This window comes from Rattus rattus, chromosome 5 (genome assembly GCF_011064425.1).
Source record: "Rattus rattus isolate New Zealand chromosome 5, Rrattus_CSIRO_v1, whole genome shotgun sequence".
Taxonomy (NCBI): domain Eukaryota; kingdom Metazoa; phylum Chordata; class Mammalia; order Rodentia; family Muridae; genus Rattus; species Rattus rattus.
The window spans coordinates 5,297,390-5,320,441 of NC_046158.1; the positions used below are offsets into that span (position 1 = coordinate 5,297,390).

General features: G+C 47.3%; 1 protein-coding gene across 1 annotated transcript in view; it reads right to left on the reverse strand.

Moving 5' to 3' along the window:
• The window catches only part of Nup188 (nucleoporin 188), a 56,747-nt gene that overhangs the window by 9,857 nt on the left and 23,838 nt on the right, over positions 1 to 23,052 (reverse strand). Inside the window, exons 10-30 of the mRNA XM_032902870.1 lie at positions 22,204 to 22,318; positions 21,471 to 21,671; positions 19,450 to 19,539; positions 17,195 to 17,260; positions 15,743 to 15,862; positions 15,037 to 15,163; positions 10,777 to 10,929; positions 10,474 to 10,600; positions 10,199 to 10,286; positions 10,027 to 10,103; positions 9,028 to 9,142; positions 7,654 to 7,774; positions 7,482 to 7,548; positions 6,506 to 6,634; positions 5,539 to 5,678; positions 3,650 to 3,756; positions 2,414 to 2,620; positions 2,161 to 2,330; positions 1,032 to 1,101; positions 670 to 737; positions 30 to 225 (exon numbers count right to left, since the gene is read on the reverse strand). Coding sequence (XP_032758761.1) covers positions 30 to 225; positions 670 to 737; positions 1,032 to 1,101; positions 2,161 to 2,330; positions 2,414 to 2,620; positions 3,650 to 3,756; positions 5,539 to 5,678; positions 6,506 to 6,634; positions 7,482 to 7,548; positions 7,654 to 7,774; positions 9,028 to 9,142; positions 10,027 to 10,103; positions 10,199 to 10,286; positions 10,474 to 10,600; positions 10,777 to 10,929; positions 15,037 to 15,163; positions 15,743 to 15,862; positions 17,195 to 17,260; positions 19,450 to 19,539; positions 21,471 to 21,671; positions 22,204 to 22,318 — 2,554 coding nt within the window. The remainder of the gene's footprint in view (positions 1 to 29; positions 226 to 669; positions 738 to 1,031; positions 1,102 to 2,160; positions 2,331 to 2,413; positions 2,621 to 3,649; positions 3,757 to 5,538; positions 5,679 to 6,505; positions 6,635 to 7,481; positions 7,549 to 7,653; positions 7,775 to 9,027; positions 9,143 to 10,026; positions 10,104 to 10,198; positions 10,287 to 10,473; positions 10,601 to 10,776; positions 10,930 to 15,036; positions 15,164 to 15,742; positions 15,863 to 17,194; positions 17,261 to 19,449; positions 19,540 to 21,470; positions 21,672 to 22,203; positions 22,319 to 23,052) is intronic.

A 23,052-nucleotide genomic window follows, 5' to 3' on the forward strand; every position in this document is an offset into this window, starting at 1 on the left:
AAGCAGAGCCAGGAGGCCGGGAGGCTTACGTGACTGGTAGCAACGATGAGAAGCGTCCTCCAGGCGGACACCAGCATCTGATACTCTAGCAAGGACGTGCAGCTGCTGCCCTCTGTCTCAGCCATGTAAACTGCCAGAGACTTGACATACCCCGACCAGTAGGCAAAGCGTTTCTCGCTGGAAAACTTCTTGAGTGTATCTTTTAATGACTGGTCCAATGAACCCCTATACAACATACAAACCAGAGTCAGGGTTCAGAAGTGCATGGAGCTGAGATGGGCACATGGCAGCCAGCTCTAGGGTCAGGTCCCAAGGAACGAGCGAAACTGAGGCCTTTTCAGAAAAGCCTCCAACTCCATCAAATCCCAGCAACCCAAAACCTACTGCACAACTCTTCTGACAGCATAAATGCCACCAGTGCCCTGGTCAGGACACTGACCCTCCATAAATGGGCCTGACCATCCTCTTGTGTGCCCTGCTTACCGACCATGCATTCTGTGATAGGTCCCCACCATCTCCCACCCCCATCTTTGGTTAAAACCCCATGGGAGGGGGCTAGAGACATGGCTCATTCTTGAAGCACTTGCTCAGCATGAAAATACCCAGAGTTTGAGTCCCAGTACTAAATAACAACAACAACAACACCCCCCAGAAGGGGTAAGGACTCACTTAACCACATAGTAGATCTCCAAACATATTATCTTCATGATGAGGGCACAGGTTTCCAGGATGCTGGGCTGTGGAGGGAGAGAAAACACACCAATCACATGGAACAAAACCTCCACACCCACCCTGCTGCCAGCAAGGGCCTAACGCTCAGAAAACATTAAACTTTGCTTCCTGGAAAGCGAAAGGCAGAGGCCACTGGACAGGGCGCCGTATCCAGTGTGGAGTTGCTAGAGCAATAGAGCAGTCATGTCCGTCTGTTTCCCAGAGGACAGGAGGCAAGCACTGCTCTGCAGATGGGGCTGCTGTAACCTGAGGCAGGGTCCTTTCCTCAATGCCTCTGCCCTGCCCTCCACAGAGCTCACCTCAGATGTCTCTGAAGGAGGAGAGAGAGTTCCAAACAGCGGACTCGTTAAATTCTCCCAAAACCTGGGTCTAGGATAAAAACATGTGTTGAGATGCCTCTGGTCCCCCATGCTGGTATTTTTTCATGCTTTAATATCCCAAACCTAAAATGTTTCTCATAAATCAATTATTCTTATGTAAACATAAAAAGTCCATAAATAAAACTGCATCTTCCACTTAACAAGTGCAATTGGGAGCCAGGCAGTAGCTGCACAAGTCTTTAATCCCAGCACGTGAGAGGAAGAGGCAGAGGCCAGCCCACTCTACAGAGTGAGTTCCAGGACAGCCAGGGCTACACAGAGAAACCACCTCAAAAAACCCAAAACCAAACCAACCAACCAACCAACCAGCCAACCAAACAACAAAAAAGGGAGAGAATAAAATAAGAGTGCAAGAGACAACCGCCAACACTGATGATCTGAGTTCAGTTCCCAGGACCCACACCATAGAAGACAGACATGTTGTCCTATGTCCACACTTAGCTGTGTGACATGTGCTTACAACCCACAGAAAAACCTAAAAAACAAAACGAAACAACCACAAAACTACCCTTTGTTTTTTAACTATTTAAAAAATGAAAACAAGAGCTGGAGAGATGGCTCAGCGGTTAAGAGCATGGACTGCTCTTCCAGAGGGCCTGAGTTCAATTCCCCAGCACCCACATGTTACTTCACATCTGTTTGTAACTCCAGTTCCAGGGGATCTGATGCTCACACACAGACGTACATACAGGTAAAACACCAATGAATATAAAATAAAAATAACTTTAAAAAAGCAAAACACAAAAACCCTAGCCAGGTGTGGTGATCAAAACCTTTAATCTCTGCAAGTGGGAAGCAGAGAGCCGCAGGTCTACATAGCATGCTCCATGTCACCCAATCCTACACAGTTGTGACCCTGTCCCCCAAAAAACAAATAAATGAATAAAAAGAATAAAAGAAAGAAAAAGACATCTAAGAGACCCTGGTACTGAACTGTGTGCTAAGTAAGTATTCCATGCATAATCTGGTGAACTCACAAGAAACCTATTTCATTTTATAGACAAGATCAGGCAGGCTCATGCATCAGCTAGCACCCAAGGGGACATACTTGGTTCTGAGGACGAGCATGGCACTGTCCCTACGGTCCTGCCACAGGGCGTGAAGGAAGGCGATGGCTGCACGGTGCAGCAGAGGTGGGCACCAGTATCGATCCTGCTGCTGGGAGTCGATCAGCTCCAGCACCACATGGAGACAACTCCACACGCCAAGGCTGAATTCCTACAGCAGGACAGGGGGCATTCAAGTTCCAGGATAGTGCTGCCAAAAAGCCCTCACCCAGCTTCAACAAAGTGCAGGCTGACCTTGGAGCCACTGCTGCCGTCCTTCACCTCCAGATTCAGAAACAGCTCGATGAGGCCTGGCTGGGTCTCCACAGCCACTGTAAGGAACTCCAGGATCATGACCTTGATGCGCATGTCCTCGATCTTGCTCTGAAGGCGGGTCAGGAAGGCATCACGGATGGCAGCTGCGTCACTGCCCAGGCAAGCATACACTGACATTGGGGCTACCTGGAGACCAGGACACACAGGTTTGAGGTTCTAGGTCCGAAAGAATTTACAGAAGAAAGAGACGAAGAAGGCAGTAAGTGCTGGAGAGACACCAGTGAGGTGCTTGCCGTACAAGCATGAAGACGAGTCCCGATCCTTAGCACCGTGTAAGAGCTGGGCTAGATGGACCGGTAATCCTAGTACTGCAGAGGCAGAAGCCAGAGGACTGTGGGTGCTGATGAGCCAGTGCAGCCAACTGACAAGCCCCAGACTCAATGCGACCGTCTTACGGCACGACCAAGGAAGACACCCACTGCTGACCTGCCTTTGGAACCCATGTGCATGCAGACGCACACGCTAAATGTTTCTCAAGTCTGAATTAAGTAAAAAATGAGGAGATACCTTTCTTTTAGACTGATGGAAGGATATAAAATTTGATGTTAAGAGTAAAAGGTGCAGGGGCTGGAGAGACGGCCCAGTGTTTGTTAATACTTGCTCTCAGCCAGACATGGTGGCGCACACCTTTGATTCCAGAGTCAGGAGGCAGAGGCGGACAGATCTCTATGGGTTTCAGGCTAGCATGGATGTGAGACTGTCTCAAAACCCCAACCTGCTCTTGTATAGAAGTCAGAGTTGGTTCCCAGCACCCACACGGTAGCTTATACCATCTGTAACTGCAGTTCCATGGGATCCAATTCCTTGTCCCCAATTCTCTGGGCACAGGCACACAGGTAGTGTGTGTACTTACATACACACGCAGACACACACACATAAAATCAGTAAGTCTAAGAAGGAAAATTGCCATGGAGAGCCGACTCAGCGATGAGAGCAGCGCTGCTCTTACAGACAAGTGCGTCTGACCCCTAGCAGGTGCGTCAGGCAGCTCACAACCTCCTGGACCTCTAGTTTGGGGATCCCACATCTCTAGACTTGGGGCACACCCCATGCAAACACATACACAGGAGTAGGAAATGACACTCAGTGGGCAAGCGCTGGAGAGCAGCAGGGAAGCTCATGCCTCCCAACTCTAGCTAGAGACCTGGAGCCTACCGTGGCCAAACGTTTCAGCAGCTGGATGGCCAGGCGTGGCAAAGCTGGGTCATGTCTGTGGTAGATGTACTTGGCTAGGACAGCAATAAGGTTGTTCCCGTGGGCACCTAAAGGAAAGCAAACAGAGAGCCAGGAACCCATTACAGTTCTTCCCAAACACCATCCACTGGGCAGACTAAGCTCAGGTGGCCAGCTCAGTCCTGTTCTCAGCAGCAAAAAGATAACCAGGATGTGGGGATAAACAGGTCAATACATTGCATTAATGCAAAGATATGTTTTAAAAGCAATGTTTAATAAATAGGTTATAAAAGACACTGTACTGAAATTAAAAAAAAAAAGTAAAAGAACCCGTCAGCAGGAAGACGGTGAGACTGTCCAGTGGTAAAGGCTGAGTCAATCCTCTAAACCCACATGGTGGTGGGAGAGAGCCAAGTCCCACAGTCTGACCTCCACCTGCGCATACACACACACACACACACACACACACACACACACACACACACACTCTCTCTCTCTCTCTCTCTTTCTCTCTCTCCACACACTCTCTCTCTCTCTCTCTCTCTCTCTCTCTCTCTCTCTCTCACACACACACTCTCTCTCTCTCTCTCACACACACACACACACACACACCCCACACCCCACACATGCTCACCCCACACACACACATTCCCCACACACACACCCCCACACACACATGCTCACCCACACACACACACACACACGCCACTCTCACACACACACACACACACACACACACACACACACACACACACACACACACACCCATATACACACATTCAGAAAACATAAAACCCTCTGGCTGGACACAGTGCACTCCTGTAATCTCAGCACTTTGGAGGTAAAGAAAGGAGGACTAAAAGCCGAAGGGCAGGGGTCACTGAGAAGGCACAGTGGGTTAAGGTGCTTGCTGCTAAACCTGATGACCATAGTTCAACTCCCAGAACCCTCATAATGGAAAGAAAGAGCTGACACCCAGACATGATGAACACAAACATGACATATGTAACAAATTGAAACACAGGAGAAAAAAGGAGTCCCAGGGCATCCTTGGCTGTACAATCAATCTAAGGCCAGCCTGGCCATAACTGGTGCCAGAGAGGTGACTTAGTACTAGAGCACCTGCTAACACGCACAAGGCCCTGGGTTCAGACCCTGGCATAGCAAATGAAAAAAACAAGTCATAAGTGATTCTGACATGATATAAAAGCCTCGCTGTGATGTGAGCCATGGGCTTTGAAGGGCTTTTGTGCTTGTATTTTCAGGGTTGTCTGTGTTTTGAGAGATCTTGCCATACAGACTGGCTTATCATGGACTGGTGACAGAGAACTCCAGCTTTGCTGTCTTGACCAGCAGGTGGCCCTGGCTCTGCTCATGCGGGCATGAGCCAGGCCCTATGTCCTCTGCACACAGTCAATCGGCTGTCAGCTCTCTGCACTTTTGTCATCACCGTGTCGGGACAGCGAGAACCATTACCCGCACCCTGCAGGTAAGAAACGTCTCACACTGTAGTCACTCTATGTGTTAGGCAGCCCTGGCTGAGTTTATCCCCCTGCCTCAGTCTCCCATGGACACTAGGGTCAGAGCCATATACTTCTACATCATTCTGGATGAGAAATCTGAGACCAACCTTAAATATGCCTGAGGTTCTCACACAGCTGAGCAACACCTAAATTTGAATCAAGGAAATATGACCCCAGTCTCCCTCCTTAAGTATCACTGTCATTAGAAGGAGTTCAGAATAAAATAGGAAGGGGTCCCCTTGTTACCAAGTCTAGAGAAACGAGCTGAAATCATTTCTGATGTGCAAGCATAGGGCATTAAATACACCTTTATGGGCAGACATGTGCCCAAGGAAGAGAAACACATACCATGCTGTGTGAGAGCCTGTTCCAGGGGGGACACCACATTAGAAGGAGGCTTCAGCCGAATAACATTGTTGGTGACAGAGAACGCCAGCTTCACTGTCTTGATCAGCAGTTGGCCCTGGCCCTGACCTTCTGGCCCATCACTAGGTGCCAAATGGAGATCACAGTTAGTTCCGATAAGACGGTCTCAGTCAGGGTGTGCTCTCACGAGCCAGACTGCAGTAGGAGCCCCATTCAGACTAGGAGAGGGAAGAGGCTATGCAGCAGCCACTAGCTAGGAAATACCACAGTTTTTGTTTTCGTGTTTGGAGACAGGGTTTCTCTGTGTAGCCATGGCTGCTCTGGACCAGGCTGGCTTCAAACTCAGAGACTCACCTACCTGTTTCCTAAATTCTGGGATTAAAGGCCTGCCACCACCATCTTGCCACAAAGTTATTAAAACAAAACAAAACAAAACTGCAAGGACCAGGAAAGCTATTATGAGATTGTCTTTACAAAAAGAGAAAGGAAACACCCCCCAGGGTACCCCATCAGCATGGCGGCCTCCACAAGCCCTGAAGGGATTACTATACCAATAGACTTGCTAAAGACAGGGAAGCTCAACTGGGCCAGCTTAAACAAAGGACTGCAGGTAAGGAAGGAAGGCAGACAGCAGGAGAACTAGTCTTTCCCAGAGATCAGCCGCCAGTTTATTATCTAACACAAATGGCTCAGCCCTGAAATCATAGATGTATAGGCAACACCAAATGTACGAAGCTGACTGTATTTATGAGCACACACTGGGCAGGTTATGTGTGTAGGCATTTGTGTGTTTAACAACACATCAATTTGAAGGTGTACAGGGGAGGGTGTGGAAGGAGTTGGAGGGAGAAAAGGGAATGAGAAGAAGATGAGGAAACAAACAAAGCGACTACAGGTTAGGCTAAGATGGGTCTGAAGGTCATCGAGGCAGGCACAGAGGAGGCCCTACCTGCGGGGCTGAGCAGCCATCACCATGTCTATGGTGTCCACACCAATTCCCATGATGCTGATGACAGTCTGTCCAGCCTCGGTATAAGCCAGGCTGCAGATGCAGAGGGAAGGCAGGCTGGGCGTGTGGCTGGAAAAGAGGGGTCTCAGTCACTAGGAGCTCTTAAGCAGAGACTAGAGCACTGCCCCAGGTGCCCTGCCAACTGCCTGAAAGGAAGGTACTCTGAACACTAATGGACGAAAAGTTGCTTAAATAATCCAGGATTAACCCATTCATGCAATATATAGAAATGTTAAAACAACGAATATACAGATAAGGTTCAGAGCAGCGAGTGCATAAAGTAGAACGGTCTAGAACCTGCAGTGACTCGCTAAGAGGCACCTCTGAGGCGGTGGCACACTGCACTGCACAACCTTTCTGACAGACAGGCAGCATCTTTCATAACTACCCTAACAACTGATGTGTATAGACATGCGCCTTCATCTGTCCTTTTCTGTCCAGAAGGAAGAAGGACACTGAGCCAATGGCCAGGAACCGTAAGCAGAGATGAATGAGATTTGGGTCCGTGTTAGTTAATTTTTGTCAACTTGACAAAGGTTAGTCCTTTGGGAAGAGGGAACTTCAACTGAGAAACACTGCCCCGCCATTGGCCCATGGGTTATTTCTTAGTGTAGGAGGGCCCGGCCTGTTGTGGGTGGTATCACCCAGGGCAGGTGGCACTGGGGTATACAGGAAAGAAAGCCAAGCAAGCCAGTAAGCAGTGTTTCTTCAGCTCCTGCCTCCGGGTTCCCACCCTGACTCTCCTCAGTGACAGACTGGAATGTAGTAGACCTTTTCCTCACTAAGCTGTTTCAGACATGGTGTTTTAGCACAACAGTAAATATTCTAGTTAAGACAGGATTCAACAAAGTTGACATGTTGGGTAGAAACAACCAGTATAGTGTTTCCCCTGCTGAGCCCCACCATCCCCCATCACCTGCTATGCAGCTCTGTCTCTTGGCACAGGTTCAGTATTGCATGAATCAGCTCCAGAATCAGGCAACCTAGACTCCAGAAAAGACATGTGATGATGTGTTAATGACCTGCCTCAAAGAAGAGAGGGGAAGGCCTCCAGGGAGCAGACGTTCTGGGGTGTGTGCTGTCCTTACCTATGAGCTCCCGCACGCCGTGAGAGCTGTAGCGCCATTTGTGATAGCTGGGAAGCACCTCCTTCAACACGAACATCACGCAGGGCACCAGGCCTTGGCTCTGGGTACTACCGAGCTGTCCCTATGGGAGGGAGAGCGTGCTGTGAGGGCCTCGGCCACGTAAGGAGGCATCCTTTATTACTCAAGATTTAACCTCAAAAGCATAGACAGGTCCAAAGGAGAACCAGGAACACTTTAACCAAGAATAGAAGCAGACATCAGAAATTCCTACTTCAACTGAACCATGTGGTGAACAAAGAAAACAGCCAAGAAGGTGAGGTGACAATGTCACCAAAGGTGCTGACATGGAAGAGCACAAGGAAACTTAATCTGACAGGACAGACGTTCCCTACTCACCAGACACAGGACTGCCAACAACAGAGAAAGCTGCTTACCGACAATGACTGTCACCCATACTTGACGTTCTACTACCATGGGGCGTGGGAGGAGAGCACTGATACCCCAAGCTCTCTCTATTAAGACAGTGCTGATTAATTCCAATTTCTCTATCTTAAACCGACTCCCACTTTGACTCAATGATTTCTCTCTAAGCCTTCACTTATTTCTACAGGAAGGATATGTGCAAGGTGCTGAGTGCTGTGTGTGTAGTAATGGTTATATTAAACCCCGGTCTCTAAGAAAGAACTACAGTCTCCAGGCCTGACCTTACTCTACAGCCCACACAGACCGTAAACCTGCTCTTTTTGTGTTGGGCTCCTAAGAAGCTTCGATTAGTCTTGGGACCCCAGGCTGGCTGCAGAGCTCTTTTCACGTGTGAGCCTCTGAACCCCATCAGTCAGGGAATGACTGAATACATTCCCATGTCACAGATGCTCTCAGAAATTCAGAACTGCCCAAGGTCAAAGAAATTCAAGTAGTCAGTAATGAATTTCAAGTGTCCCCCTACTTCTCTCCAATTCCCAATTCTTGTTCTAACTATACTCTAGTTTTTCAGAGTCCTGAGCCATTATCAGCTCCTGGCTACAATCTGCTTAAGGAGGAGCTGAGAAGACTGAGCAGCAGGTGCCTCCTATGGGGTAAGCACTGAAACCAGACCATGGAGGGTACATGCAGCCACATGCTGGGGCTGGGCATAAAGTGCACATGGATGATGGTTTCATAGCTTAACAGGCACCGCAGGAGCCACAGAGTTCTCAACTCTCACTGCAAACCTTCTGACGACTAAACAAGCTCCTACCATTAAGCAGGCACCAAGGAACACACTGGCCACTCTCAACACCCAGAAGCCATGGCTCAGAACAGATGCCCCGCATAAGGTGATGACAGTAGCAGGTAACAGGGGAGCTGTTCCAGAATTATCACATCAGATGGTACCTTGACTAGAGTGGTGACCAGGCGCAGAAAGGCAACGGTGACCCCATACTCGCCCTGGGGTTGCTCACTGTTCATCAGAAGGCTGCCATACCCTCCAGCGTTCATCCCCTCCGCACTAGGGACAGACAGAGGCAGAGGGATAACAGCATGAGCAATGGTCAAGGTTTGAAGAAACCGACTACACGGCACTCCTGTTACTGCTAGACGGGTTCAGCACAAACACCTCCTCAAAGGGAAATAACCAAACGCAGGCAGTTCTATAGCCAGGGAATGAAATGTACCGTTATGCTTTACCGAGGTGTAAGTCCAAGAGGTTTAGAGTGGAACTCAAATGAGCCAAGAGGAAACACCTGTCATGGAAGCAGAGTAGGCTGAGGCAGTGAGACGGAGCCTGTGTTTCAGTAACTGGCCTAGCTCACGTACCTCAGACTGAGGAGACGCACACTGACTGTCTGACACCAGGACACCACATCTCAGGGTCTAACACCCCTGCGCTCTCAGCTGGAAGGTAAAAGCCCAAAAACGTAGCTGCAGCTACATGAGAAAAGTCCCATTCTATCTCAAAAGGTTAAAAAATTGGGGTCGGGATTTAGCTCAGTGGTAGAGCGCTTGCCTAGGGAAACGAAGGCACTGGGTTCGGGTCCCCAGCTCCTAAAAAAAAAAAAAAAAAAAGGTTAAAAATTGTGAACCAGCCAGTACTCAGAAGATAGAAGCAGGCAGATCTCTATGAATTCAAGGCTAGCCTGGTCCACATAGCAAGTTCCAGGCCAGCCAGGGCTACACAGTGAAACCCTATCTGGAAAACAAAATAAAACCCTGTGAAACACCAGTGTACCCGGAGGAGAGCAGGGCTGTGCCCCTTCTTCATCTTATCCCCAATGACCCTCAGGCCCGTGAAGACAGAAGGCTCTTTAAAATGAATAAAGGCAGACTGGACATGACCAGGAACAATTCGTTGCAAGGAGTAAGTACGGTCTACCCACTCAGGACCTGGCTCACCTAATCATCTGAGTCATGTTGGAGACAGGGTGGGCCACAAACGGCAAAAAACCTGTGTGACGAAGATCAGTCCAGACCTGAGAAGGAAAAAGAAGAATTCAGTGTCTACATCCTTCCAGATGTTTACACCAAATGAGATACTCTTAGCCGCTACAAAGACTTCTCATCTCACCTTTGCTGGATTTCGAGCAGCCAAGACAGTTAAGCAGTTGACACAAGAAGCAATGACGTTTACCGGAGGGGAGATCACCGTCGTCAACCTGGTTAGAGAACAAAGCACTGAGCCCAGGGAAATAAGTAACAGGAGTCTCCAGTGCTCACCACACTGCTCTGAGGAACAGGAAAGCCCTTGGCTGGTGAATCACTGCTAAAAGACTCCCACGGAGCTCAGGGCCAGGCTCCAGGAAAGCAACAGTCAGTGCTGCAAGCTCCCAACCACAGACTCACCGCTGAAGCAGCATGTAGATGCGGGATGTGATCGGCAGCAGGCAGTCTGCTATGGACAAGTCTGTGCTGATGACCTTGTGAACCAAATCAATGATGGGCTTGACCCGCTGGCAATGCTGGATCACATCTGTGGGGACAGACGGCCTGTGACCTCTCAGCACACCAGTCTATAAAAAGATAACTGTGTGCGTGTTCAGACCCCAGGCTAGATGGCTTCCAATTTTACCTTCAAGTTGGGTCTCTGCCTCCATTCCTGCAAGCACACCCACTCTTCCTATCACTTGCTCTCTAAGAGTCCCTTACCTGCTGTGGAGACAACGTGGAGTAGCATTTCAATCTCGCAGGTGAAGAGGGTCCAGCTACTGTAGGAGTATTCCCAGCGTACAAGGTAAGCCCTATCATCCAGCATGACTTGGCCCACAGTGCCCTGAGGAATTCGAAGGTTGGTCTGACCCCCTAGGGAAGAGAAATGCCTGTAACCCTAGTACACATCCGGGAGGAGGGTCTTCTGGCAGACAGCACTACCCAACACACAGACAGGACTGCTCAGCAGACATCTCGCTGCAACTTCTTCTTTTTTTTTTTCCGGAGCTGGGGACCGAACCCAGGGCCTCGCACTTGCTAGGCAAGTGCTCTACTGCTGAGCTAAATCCCCAAACCCTCACTGCAACTTCTATGTTAAAAATGCTAATAGGGCTAGCATACACCACACCAGAAATCTCAGACTTCCAAGGTTGAAGCAGAGGAACGCAGAGAGTTTAAACCCACCCTGGGAATTGAGATCTTGACCCCAAAATTTTCTCTTTTGTTTTTTCTTTTTCTCTAGAGAGGGTGTCACTGTGTAGACCAGGCTGGCCTCTAACTCACAAAGACTTGCCTGCCTCTGCCTCTCAAGTACTGGGGTTAAAGGAAAGTGTGTACCACCACACCTGACTTGCCCCAAATTAAGAACAAAACAAACAGGGGTTGGGGATTTAGCTCAGTGGTAGAGCGCTTGCCTAGGAAGCGCAAGGCCCTGGGTCGGGTCCCCAGCTCCAAAAAAAAAAGAACCAAAAAAAAAAAAAAAAAAAAAAAAAAAAAAAACAAAACAAAAAAAAACAGGGCCACCAGAAAAAGACACTTGCTGCCAAGCATAATGACCCAACTCAGACACCTGGGACCTCGCATGATGGAAGGAGAGAACCAATTCCAAAATGTTGTCCTCTAACCTCCGTAAACATACTCCAGTATAAGCACACACACTAAACGGTCTTAGTTAGGTAGCTGGTAGACAAGATCTCACAGTCCTGCTCAGGCTGGTGTTGAACTCATAGGCTCAAGTGATCTTTCAGCCTCAAATCTTTTTTTTTTTTTTTTCTTTTTTTTCGGAGCTGGGGGACCGAACCTGGGGCCTTGCGCCAGGCAAGTGCTCACCGCTGAGCTAAATCCCCAACCCCAGCCTCAAATCTTGCAGGTAGCTGAATTCTACAACTGTGTGCCACCCAGCCTGGTTTCAGTACACTTAACATCAAACTTCTCGTGTTATTCACAGAACTACCTGCCTTTGGGCTGCCTCTCATTTAATCCCAGTGTTTACTTGGGAGGCGGAATCTATTTTGGGCTACAAAGTAAGACTAGTCTCAAAACAAAAAAAAAATACTTTGTGCTTTGTGACTAATACAAATACCAACAAGCCATGCTCTACGATAAAACCTTCTCTTTTGGATGGAGCAGCAGTCCTCTCTACACTCAGCACTCATTCATTTATCTCCCAAACAGCCATTTGGAAGCTTCCACTTCATACAGTCCTTTTCACCTGCCATCCCTTTACGAGGATGTGTTCACTGAGAATGAAACCCTAGGACCTGAGAGTTCCTATGTTCAGCGCAGTGTTATTCACAATGGCCCAATGCCAACGAGAACAGTAGGAGAGGATGCGAAGGAAGAGGGAGCCCACTGCTGGTCCTTGTAGGAGACACAACCAAGAAAAGTCACCAAGACAACTGCTTATCAGCCTCTCTATGTGGTACTGAGGTGTCCTCTGGAATAGCAGCACGTATGCTTAGCCATCAGTCATCCCTACTGTGCCAGGAAGGTTTGCAGAGCCCGTTGATCTTTAAACATTTTAAGGCAGCTCCTAGGAGCACCATTGTGACTGAGTTTCATGGAATATTTGAAAAGCAATAACTAAGCTGGCAAAATGTTGCTGAGTCTTTCCAAATCTGAGCCTGTTGTACATTGCTGTACAAGCTGTTCTCGCCATAGCTGCACTCTGGACCATGCACTCATTTAATCCCATGCGTTGACCGAGTCAACGATGGCTCACAGAAGTCCCACTGCCATGCAGGTAGAGACTACGATGGTGATTGTTTTCATGCAGCTTGCTAATCCAGTCTTTTTCCTTTTGAGACACGGTCTCAATATTTAATCCTGGCTGTCCCAGAACTTGCTGTGTAGACCAGGTTGGTCTCATCCTCACAGCAATCTGCCTGTTTCTGTCTCTACCACAGTCAGCCCAATCTCAAATCTTAACCCAAAACATTAGACGGACTATCTATTTTCTACTTCTTTGAGCCTATTAACTTTTAATTCTGACTTTTAAGTCACATTATAAAACATGATGCCAAATGCCGCATAATGATGACGAATGAGACCCACCTCCTTTGGAGTGCTTTGGTGTCACCCTGACCCTCCAGACCCACATTACACATCAGTTCACGGGCTGCACAATCACTTGTGTAAGAAGCCAGTGAAACACCACTGGATTTTCACTAACTTTCACTCTGACATTACTTAGCAAACAATCCCCAAGTCTCTCCACATGGTGGAGCTGCCAGTGTGCTTGTAGAAAGGAAGTCTGACAGTATCATTAGAAAGCGCATTATTCCATCTGTGATTTCTACAAGGACTTGTATAGAGACTCTCGCCAAGCAGCGCACTGTGGCTCAAACCTTTCATTTCTGGCACTCAGGGTGTAGGATCTCTGAGTTTGAGGACAGCCTGGTCTACAGAGTAAGTTCCAGAATAGCTAGGGCTATGCAGACAGACACTGTCTCAAAAAACACATACACGAACAAACAACCCCTTCAAAACAAAGGTTTAAATCAAACTTGAAATGCTAAAACTAAACACGATATAGGAATATTTCATTAATATCAACATGTACACACAGAAAGCAGCAAAACTGTTTTTCTTTTAGTTTGATATTTGAATTATACGTATAACAAAAGACAGGTTTTGTTTTCTTCTGTGTGCTGATATTTTGTATTACTAAACTAGTCAAAATTGGCTAGGATGTATTGGTTTGTAGCTCTAGAAGGCTTAAACTGTAGAGTGCTGAAAAGAACCATACAATCCAGGAGCGATTCTATATCATACTGCTTAGATTCTGTGGGGAAAACGTTTAAAAGGCAAATCACCAAAACCTGCAGTGTTTAAGGGGTAAAAAGTTATCAAGTTAGCATCAAGTCAGAATAAACACAAAGCCAGCCTCTGGCTAACACACACACACACACACACACACACACACACACACACACACACACACACACCACACACACACACACCACACACACACACACACACACACCACACACACACAGACACACACACACACCACACACACACACACACACACACACACACACACACACACACACACACACACCACACACACACACACACACACACACACACACACACCCCTCCAGAGTCATGAACTGTCAAGAGAAGGTGCTCAGATAGCGTCCAGCATCAGTGCGCTTGCTACCAACCTGGTCAGCGTGATACAAGCTAGAGTCATTAGCAAGAATCCAACTGAGAAAGTATCCCCTCCAGACTGGCCTGCAGGTAAGTCTGTGGGGCAGTTTCTGGACTAATGGTTGAAGTCCCGGCCCACTGTAGTAAGCAGTGCTCCCCATGGTCTGCTTCAGCTCCTGTTCTGACTTCCTCTGATGATGAACTATGACATGGAGCTGTAGAGGAAAACACCCCTTTCCTCCCCGGGCTGCTCTGGCTGCGCTGCACATCACAGCAACAGAAACACTGGGACGATTAGCAAAAGAGACCCCCGATGCAGTCTAGAAGTGTCAAGTATGACTTAGAGGGATTCTGTGGAAGGGAGACACCAGATCCTTCACCCATCGTGTGACGCAGACCTGTCCTGCTGACCTCGTTACAGCACAGCAACAATAAACAGAGCAAGAGAAACCAGTGATGCAAAAACAGTGATTAATAAAAGAAAGGCAGAAGCTCAGAATGAAGTAGGAAAATCGTGTGCTGTGAGCCGGCGTGGACTACTAGCAAGAAAAGAAGCTCTGAAAACAAAGAGCAAACAAACAGCAAAGAGAAAAAAGAAGAAAGGCGAAGAAGCCAGGAAGGAGGAGCGAGCGAGCACAACACGCCTGAGTTGAGGAGCACTCACTTCTCACAACACTCGGTCCTAGCCTGACGCTCAGCACTCAATGAACCAACAGGGAGTGAGAAGACGGGGAAGGGCCTCATAGGTACTTCCTGTGACAAAATGCCGCCAGCATCAGGGCCAACTAGTTCCCTTGAAACAGAGATATGCAGAGCACGTCTTACCTAGAGGGTACAGGAGTTTGGGCGTTTGCCTCCGCCACAGAGTTCCATCTTCATGAGAGAGCACATCATGGGGCTTGTGCTTATGAAGTTCATTGTAGAAAGACATTTTATCTAGGAAACTGTACACCTGCCAAGACCCAGAAAGAAACCCAGTCATAGCTTCACTCACGGGCTATACAAAGGGCTCTACATTTGCTCTTTAAGCCAGTAAGCTGTCTGTGCCCGTCTACTAACCTCCTCCCAGACTCTTCTTAAAGAAGGCTCTTCTTAAAACTGCCCTCTGCTCTTCTCAGTTAGGCTTCACCATTCCACACCTAAACCAAGCTCCCCTTACTCTGCACACAGACTTGGCTCTCTCTGCTTGCCTCTCCTTTCTCTCACCTACCACCCATGCCAATCAAACCCAGGGCCTTGCAGACACAGGGGAGCACTAACCACCAGCACACCCTCAGAGTGTAACCTGTTCCTTAAGTCTACTGTTCCCCTCTAAGCAGGTACCAGGCAACTTCACACTTAGTCTCACAGCACAGGTACCTAGCAGAATGATCTTAATGTGCCCATACAGAACTGAGGGGACACCAGCCTACTGGCATCTTTCACTCCCCTCAGACTACTCCACCCTGGCAATGCAGATGCACACAGGAGTGCCAGTGACACCTCAGCCAGCGCTCCCACTACGCTTTAGGAATCTGACCAAACCACTCACCTTTTTGGCAGTGGACTTCCCTGACACGAGGGCTCGGAGCAATTGTAGAAGTGGGGAAAGGAGATGGGGAAACATCCCACACACACTGTCCAGAATGATCCCAAGACCAGAGGTTGGCTCCTAAAGTAGAAAGGACAAAGTCATCCCTTTTCCTAAGTGCTCAGAAATGCTCAAAAACAGGCTGCAGAGATGGCTCAGCACGAAGAAAACTGACTGAGCTTCAGAGGACCCCGCTCCCGCCCAGCAGCTCACAACTGTCTGCAACTCCCAACTCCAGTATCCAACATCCTCGTCTGGCTTCCATGGGCACTGGGCGCTGTATGCACATGTGCACAGATATATTATCTATACCCATAAAATGAAAATAAAGATAAGTAGTATTTTTCTTTTTTCTTTTCTTTCTTTTTTTGAGTCAGAGTTTCTCTGTGTAGCCCTGGCTGTCCTGGAACTCACTCTGTAGACCAGGCTGTCCTCAAACTCAGATCTGCCTGCCTCTGCCTCCAAAGTGCTAGGATTAAAGGTGTGCACCACCACCGTCCATTAAAAGAAATATTTTTTAAAAGTTCATACATTTAAAAGAAAACCTAGAAATACAGTTTTCCTTTATATAGGCATAAATAACAGTTTCTTAATAATTTAAGATGTTCACATTCCACTGAAAAATGATATACTGCCTGTCTAGCCAGTGCCCTCCTCCTGTACACCCTTTGTATAGGCAAGCAGTATAATTCCTTCCATTAAACGCTTCTATTAAAGTTGAGAACTACTCCAAAATCACACCGACACTTAGCCAGCACACACCAGTACTGTCCAATCTAAAATATCTTTTTTAAAAAAAGATTTATTTTTTTTAATTTTATATATGTGAGCACACTGTAGGTGCCTTCAGACCCACCAGAAGAGGCATCAGATCCCATTACAGATGGTTGTGAGCCACCATGTGGTTGCTAGAAATTGAACTCAGGACCTCTGGAAGAGCAGTCGTGCTCTTAACTGCTGAGCCATCTCTCCAGCTCCTTAAAGTATCTTATAACAGCGTTTCTCAGTGGTCTGCAAGGCTTCTGCAGAAAACAGCAGCATCTCCAGAGGGAGTTGGAAGCACATGACAATGAAAGTGCTGACCAGCTGGGCCCTGGACTGTTAAATGTTAACTCTAAAAATTTCTCAGAAATGTTTGATCATTCTCTTTACTCTAGAGCAAGCAGTTCTCAACTTGGGGTCATCATCTCTGTGGAGGTTGAACAACTCTTTCACGGGAGTCCATTAGAAAACACAGAATTCACATTATGATTCAAACCAGCAGCTACATTAGAGTTGTGAAGTAGTAATGGAATAATTTCATGTGGGCTCACCCCATCATGAGGCACTGTACTCTAAAGGTCGCAGCACTAGGAAGGGTGAGAAACACTGCTATAGAGAATGCTACAGCACAAGTCCCCCTGACATACTTACTGTTCCCCAGAACAGCTCTGGAAGAGAAGGGTCTGCCAGGACTTCACATGCTGTGTCAATTACATCCTGTGGAGAGAAGGAAATGGTTTGTCTTTCTGGCATGAACGACTTTATCTTTTGTATGGTATTCCATTACACCAGTGAACATGTCACACAGCATGTCAAGAGCTCTGGCTTAGTCATGGCAAATGCTGCCTAGTTTGAAGTTCTGGCATGTTGCTGCAAGCCTATGGTTCTAGTACTGCTTGAGAAGCTGAGGCACGCATTTCTTCTTTGCACACAGATCCACAAAGTCACCTTCCTTTTTATTCCCCACCGAGACAGAGTTTCTCTGTGTAACCCTGGCTGGCCTGGAACACATTATGTAGACTAGGCTGGCCTCGAACTCAGAGATGCGCCTGCCTCTGCTTCCTGAGTGCTGGGATTAAAGACGTGCACCACAAAGCTGGGTCACCAAATTCAACTTCTTGATCTGAAAATGCAGATCTGTAGGATAGAAATGATAAAAGCTGGTAATACTGTGTTTTGACACAACCTCTCACACAAAAAAGATGATGCCGTTATTATGCTTACACCTAACCGCTTAAGTCGGAAACAGTATCTTTCTAATTACTGTGTCCTTAGCGCTTAGCTTAGCACATCTGACATCTGCCAGTCACTTAAGGAGCACTGAGTGAAACCTCACTCACTCAGTATCACAAGTATGCATGCATAAGCCCGTGGACGGCAAAAAGAGGGTATCAGGTTCCATGGAGTTAGGGGTACAGGTAGTTGGGAACTATCACGTGGATTCTGGAACCCAAACTCAAGTCCCCTAAGAGCAAGTGCTGAGCCATCTCTCCAGCCCTAGGACATTTTCTTCTTTTATTTCATTTCTTAAAGGCGGAGTCTCAGTATGAAGCCCTGGCTGTCAGTAGACAGGCTGCCTTGAACTCACAGAGATCCTCCTGCCTCTGTCTCCTGTTCTAGGATCGAAGGTATGCGCCACAACTAGTTGAACATTTTCTACCAAAGCATCAGGTCTTCCCGATCAATGTCAAAGGATAAGGTCAAAGCTGAAGTCACAAGAACTTTACCATTTTCTAGTTTTCTGTTGGAGTGCAGGATTATGCAGTGGATAGTTTTGTCACAGCAGTCACCTGACAAACCACATAAACACCAGTCTCAGACACGGCTAGTTTATTGAGCAGTACTGACCAATCAGGGCTCCCATAGTTTATTGAGCAGTACTGACCAATCAGGGCTCCCATCTGAACCATGACAGTGAGTTAAGATTCTACAAAGCTTTTAAGACTGAGACTCATAATCATCTGTGCCCAGTTATTCCACCAATCAGGATTTAGGAATAGGGGACTTAGGAACATGCCTTTGCTGTGTACTTACCCTGCTCCCATTGGTTGGGGTAGTCAACTGCTGCCTTGTCTAACATTCATGCCTTGTCAAGCAGGATGGGACTTGCCTTGCCTAACATTCATGTCTTAGCTTGCCAACCAGGATGTCAGTCACCCATGCACATGTCTCCATCTGCTAAATAGGGTGTAAGTTCCCAGGGAGGTTTTGGGAACTTAAACTTCACTCAATCCCTACTCAAAACGGAAGCCTTATTCTACATTGATCCAGGTGTCTCTCTTATTTTGGGGTCCATCCCAGGGGCGGCTTATAAAGGTAAATACCAAAGCCTATACACTCGTACAGAAGTGCTACTGGGTGGTTGGTTTGGGTCCAAGCTTATTGTGGGTAACTACATAAAGCAGTATTTAACTGATGTGATTGGTTTCCAATATGGGAAAGGGTCCCTATAATATTAGTAGCAGCATAAAATGGCAGGCCAGCCAGGAACTGTTACCCAGGCCTTAACATTTTACCTGGGCTTTAACCCTTTCTATGCTTCAAAGGACAGGGCAGAAAAACTGAGTCCTTCAATTGACAACAATCTCATTTTCATCAATTTATAAAACACTAATCATTACAAATGAACACTATAAAGCCAGACAGTGGTAGTGTATGCCTTTAATCCCAGCACTCAGGAGGCAGAGGGAGAGGCAGAAAGAAGACCTTTGAGTTCTAGGCTAACCTGTCTACAAATCGAGTTCCACAACAGCCTAGACTACACAGAGAAACCTTGTCTTTAAAAACTATAAACAAAGAAATAAATAAGTAGAAAAGAAATAGCAAGAAACAATTCTGAGGGTGGTGTGGTGACTGGACTGTAACTGAGGGGTAGCCTGACAGTGTTAGGACAGCCGTGTACTGACCTGCTGGTTGCCCAGTGTGTGCAGCTCCAGTGAGGTGAGAGCAAAGGAGAGAAGACCGTAGACACACATGCAGGCGGTACTCGTGGTGCACTGGAATGACAAGACAACAAGTGGCTAAGTCTGAACAACAGGACTCTGCAAGACTCAGCCACCATAGTTAGAGCCCTTGAGAACCAACCGAAGGAATCCCAAACTCTCCTAACTTTCCTAATTTAGTTGCAAGATTAGAAGGAAGGACTAACAAACATTACAACCCAGGACTAAAACCAAAGGAACTAATCTCAAAATGACCAAGTTTTTGTGGATAAAAAGAAAACCGGAGCCGGGCCATGTGATGCACACCCTTAATCCAAGAACTTGGGAGCCAGGGCTACAGAGAGAAATTATCTCAAAACAACAACAAAGAAACAAACAAAAAAGAAAAGAAAATGAAAAAAAAGACCACATCCAGCCAAGACACTGGATATGCCCTAGAGCCTCTATAAGCGAATCCAAATGAGACACCAACAGTCATCAGCCTGCAGGTCAGAGAGGTGCCTACCTATCAGCTGAGGCTTCTGTTTTAAGACTAAGTTCTTTGTAAAACTTCCTGTGGTACTGGGGTTTGAACCCCAGGTCCCATGACAAATGGCTAGGCTCATGTTCTGCTACTGAGCTTAATCCCCAGACCCAAAGAGCAGCTCTTGGCAGCTTTAGGCTGACATCAGAGAAAGCTCCTCACTGCCCCAGAAGCCCCGTTTGACAGACTCACCCTCCTCCCAGCTCAGCCTTGGCAGCAGCCCCTTTTGACAGTCCCAAGAATGTCACACTGGTGGAACGACACACTATGTGGCCCCTTCAAATTTACTTCTTTAGTTAGTAATATGCATCAGGATTCTCCAACTGGTTTTCATGGGCATGGAAAGGGTTTGCTGGGACCTGGGAATCAAACCCAGGCCTCATGTATGCTAGGGGATGCTGTATATAACCAAGGTGTATACACAGCCCTCTTCCATATTTTCTCAGGGTTTCATAGTGGATTTCTTTTTCTTCTTCTTCTTCTTCCTCTTCCTCCTCCTTTTCTTTTCTTTTTTTTTTTTTTAAGATTTATTCATTTATTCTATATAAGTACACTGTAGCTGTCTTCAGACACACCAGAAGAGGGCATCGGATCTCTTTACAGATGGTTGTGAGCCACCATGTGGTTGCTGGGATTTGAACTCAGGATCAACCAGCAAACTCATCTGAGCCTCAAGCAGAGACTCAGAAGAGTTTCCCACTTACTGCTACAGGTGAAAGAGTTCTCAGTCAGATGTCCAAAATTCAATGACTTCTAAAATTGTAATATTGCAGCCAGTATTCCTAAGGAAATCTCAAGAATTTGCTTTTTTGTCACTAACAGATTATAAAGTAATAAACTTGAGAAGCTATTTGAAAATCTCTGTAGAGCAGTGTTCTCAACCTTCCTAACGCTGCAGTCATTTAACACAGTGCCTTATGCTGTGCTGACCTCAATCATATACACTATTTCGTTGCTGCTCCATAACTGTAATTTGGCTACTGTTATGAATTGTAATATAAATTACTTTTTTCTGATTGTGATCCCTATGAAAGGGTCATTCGACCCCCAAAGGCTGAGAACCGCATGCTCAGACTTATTATTCAGACTCTGTTTACCACTTACCAAGTATTGCTGTTTGTGGCAAAGGACCTCTTCCTGGGTCTCAGCTTTCTAAGGTGTACGTTAGCTGGTATTCCCTAGACAAGGAGGATATCACTTCGGGGTGCTAAGACTGCTGTCTGACCACCCTACAAGGCCAGTGACATCATCACAAAGCTGGCAGAGTGGCACATGTCTGTGCTTCCACCCCTTCAGAGGCTAGGGCAGGAGGATCAAGAGTTCAAGGCTGGCTAGGGCTACAGACAAAGATCCTACCTCAATAAAGAATAAAAACCACAATGAGCCAAGGCACTACCTCAGGTCTCATTGTTCTCCAGGGCCTGACCTTCTCATGCTCAACTCCCAACAAATGAAGCCTTACATCATTCCCACCGCTGGCAAGTGACCGGAGCAGTCGAGTCAAGTACTGAAACACATTCAGCTGGATGGCCGTGCCCCCTATCTTCCTGACCACACTGCTGGTCTCTTCTGGGTTCAGTGTGTGACGGAGGAGAGCCCAGGCCAACAGCACAGGGGCATGGTGTGGAATGTCTCCCAGGGTCAACATTATACGATCCATATCCTAAGGGAGGGGAGAAAATCCTTCAGTCTATGAGAGGTAAAGGCCGGGCTCCGGCCAGGCACGTCAACAAGTTCAAGCGAGCCTATCACCTCAAGACCCTGGCTCCTCCACAACACTGTCCGCATCTTCCGCCCACCCCCTGCTAGGAAACCCAACCACTTAAAAGTTGCCCACAATTTTCTCTGACTTTATATGATCTTAGTTTAAAACTATAAAATACACATTAAGACTTTAGAGCTGTTATCAGCCTGATCCTTCTTGAACATTCCATGACCTCTCCCTTTCTGTCTTTCTAATCATCTAACTCAGTATTCATCGCCCCCTCTTTTTATTTATAAAACCCACGAATGCCCATAACCCCAAAGGATTTGTCCTCAGGCCACCTCTGTTAGTCAGTCGGCTTCCTATTAGCTTCAGTGATCATCTCTGCACAAATAACTGAGTTCTCCCAGACCTAACTAAAAACTCTGTGCATCAGGGTAGTTCAGAGGTTAAAAATCATCCCAAAAAGGGAAGGGCTCTGCAAGTTCACCTGGCAGATAAGCCCATCCTGGGCAAATTGGTGCAGCTCTCTCCTGTCGTCCAGCGCGTACTTGTGCAAGGATTCAATATCCATACCTTCCACCAGGATAAGGGCACTGAAGTACCTGGAGAGGGAAACCCACACCATCCACCGTCTCCGTCACGCTGTTCTGAGCTGTGCTGAAACTGATGGCAGCTACAAGGTACTCGCCATCAACGGTTACTGAGGAGCATCCTCACACTCTTTGCTCCCACTGCGCCTGGGTTGTTTTTGGTTTTTGTTTTTCAAGACAGGGTTTCTCTGTGCAGCCCTGGCTGTCCTGGAACTTAGTCTGTAGACCAGGCTGGCATCAAACTCATAAAGATCCTCCTGCCTCTGCCTCTGCCTTCCCATGCTGGGATTAAAGGTGTGTGCCTCCATCACCCAGCCCCTACTGTGCTTTTAAAGACAAAGGGGTTTGGTTTTGTGGTGCTGAGGACCAAACCCAGGGCCCGTGTGTGACAAGCAGCACGTACTCCACCAGAGCTGAATCTCCAACCTTGGAATGTATTTTATGTTCTTGTTTCTAGTGCATCTCAGTTGCAAGTACTTGACACTGGCCTGTGGCCGTGCATATCATTCAAGACGACTCGGAACTAACACTGAAAGTGTCTATAGCCATAACTTACACCTGACCAGCTTTCACTCCTCAAATGCATTTCTTTGCTCACAGTATAGAAGGCCTCAACGTGTGGATATATCCACAGCCATCAGTACAGAAGAAAATACATTAAAAGGCTCTAGACAAAGACCTCAAACAGCAGAGACCAAGCCTCCCGCTCCTCAGTCATCGTGGTCCCTGCTCCGAGGCTGCTCTAG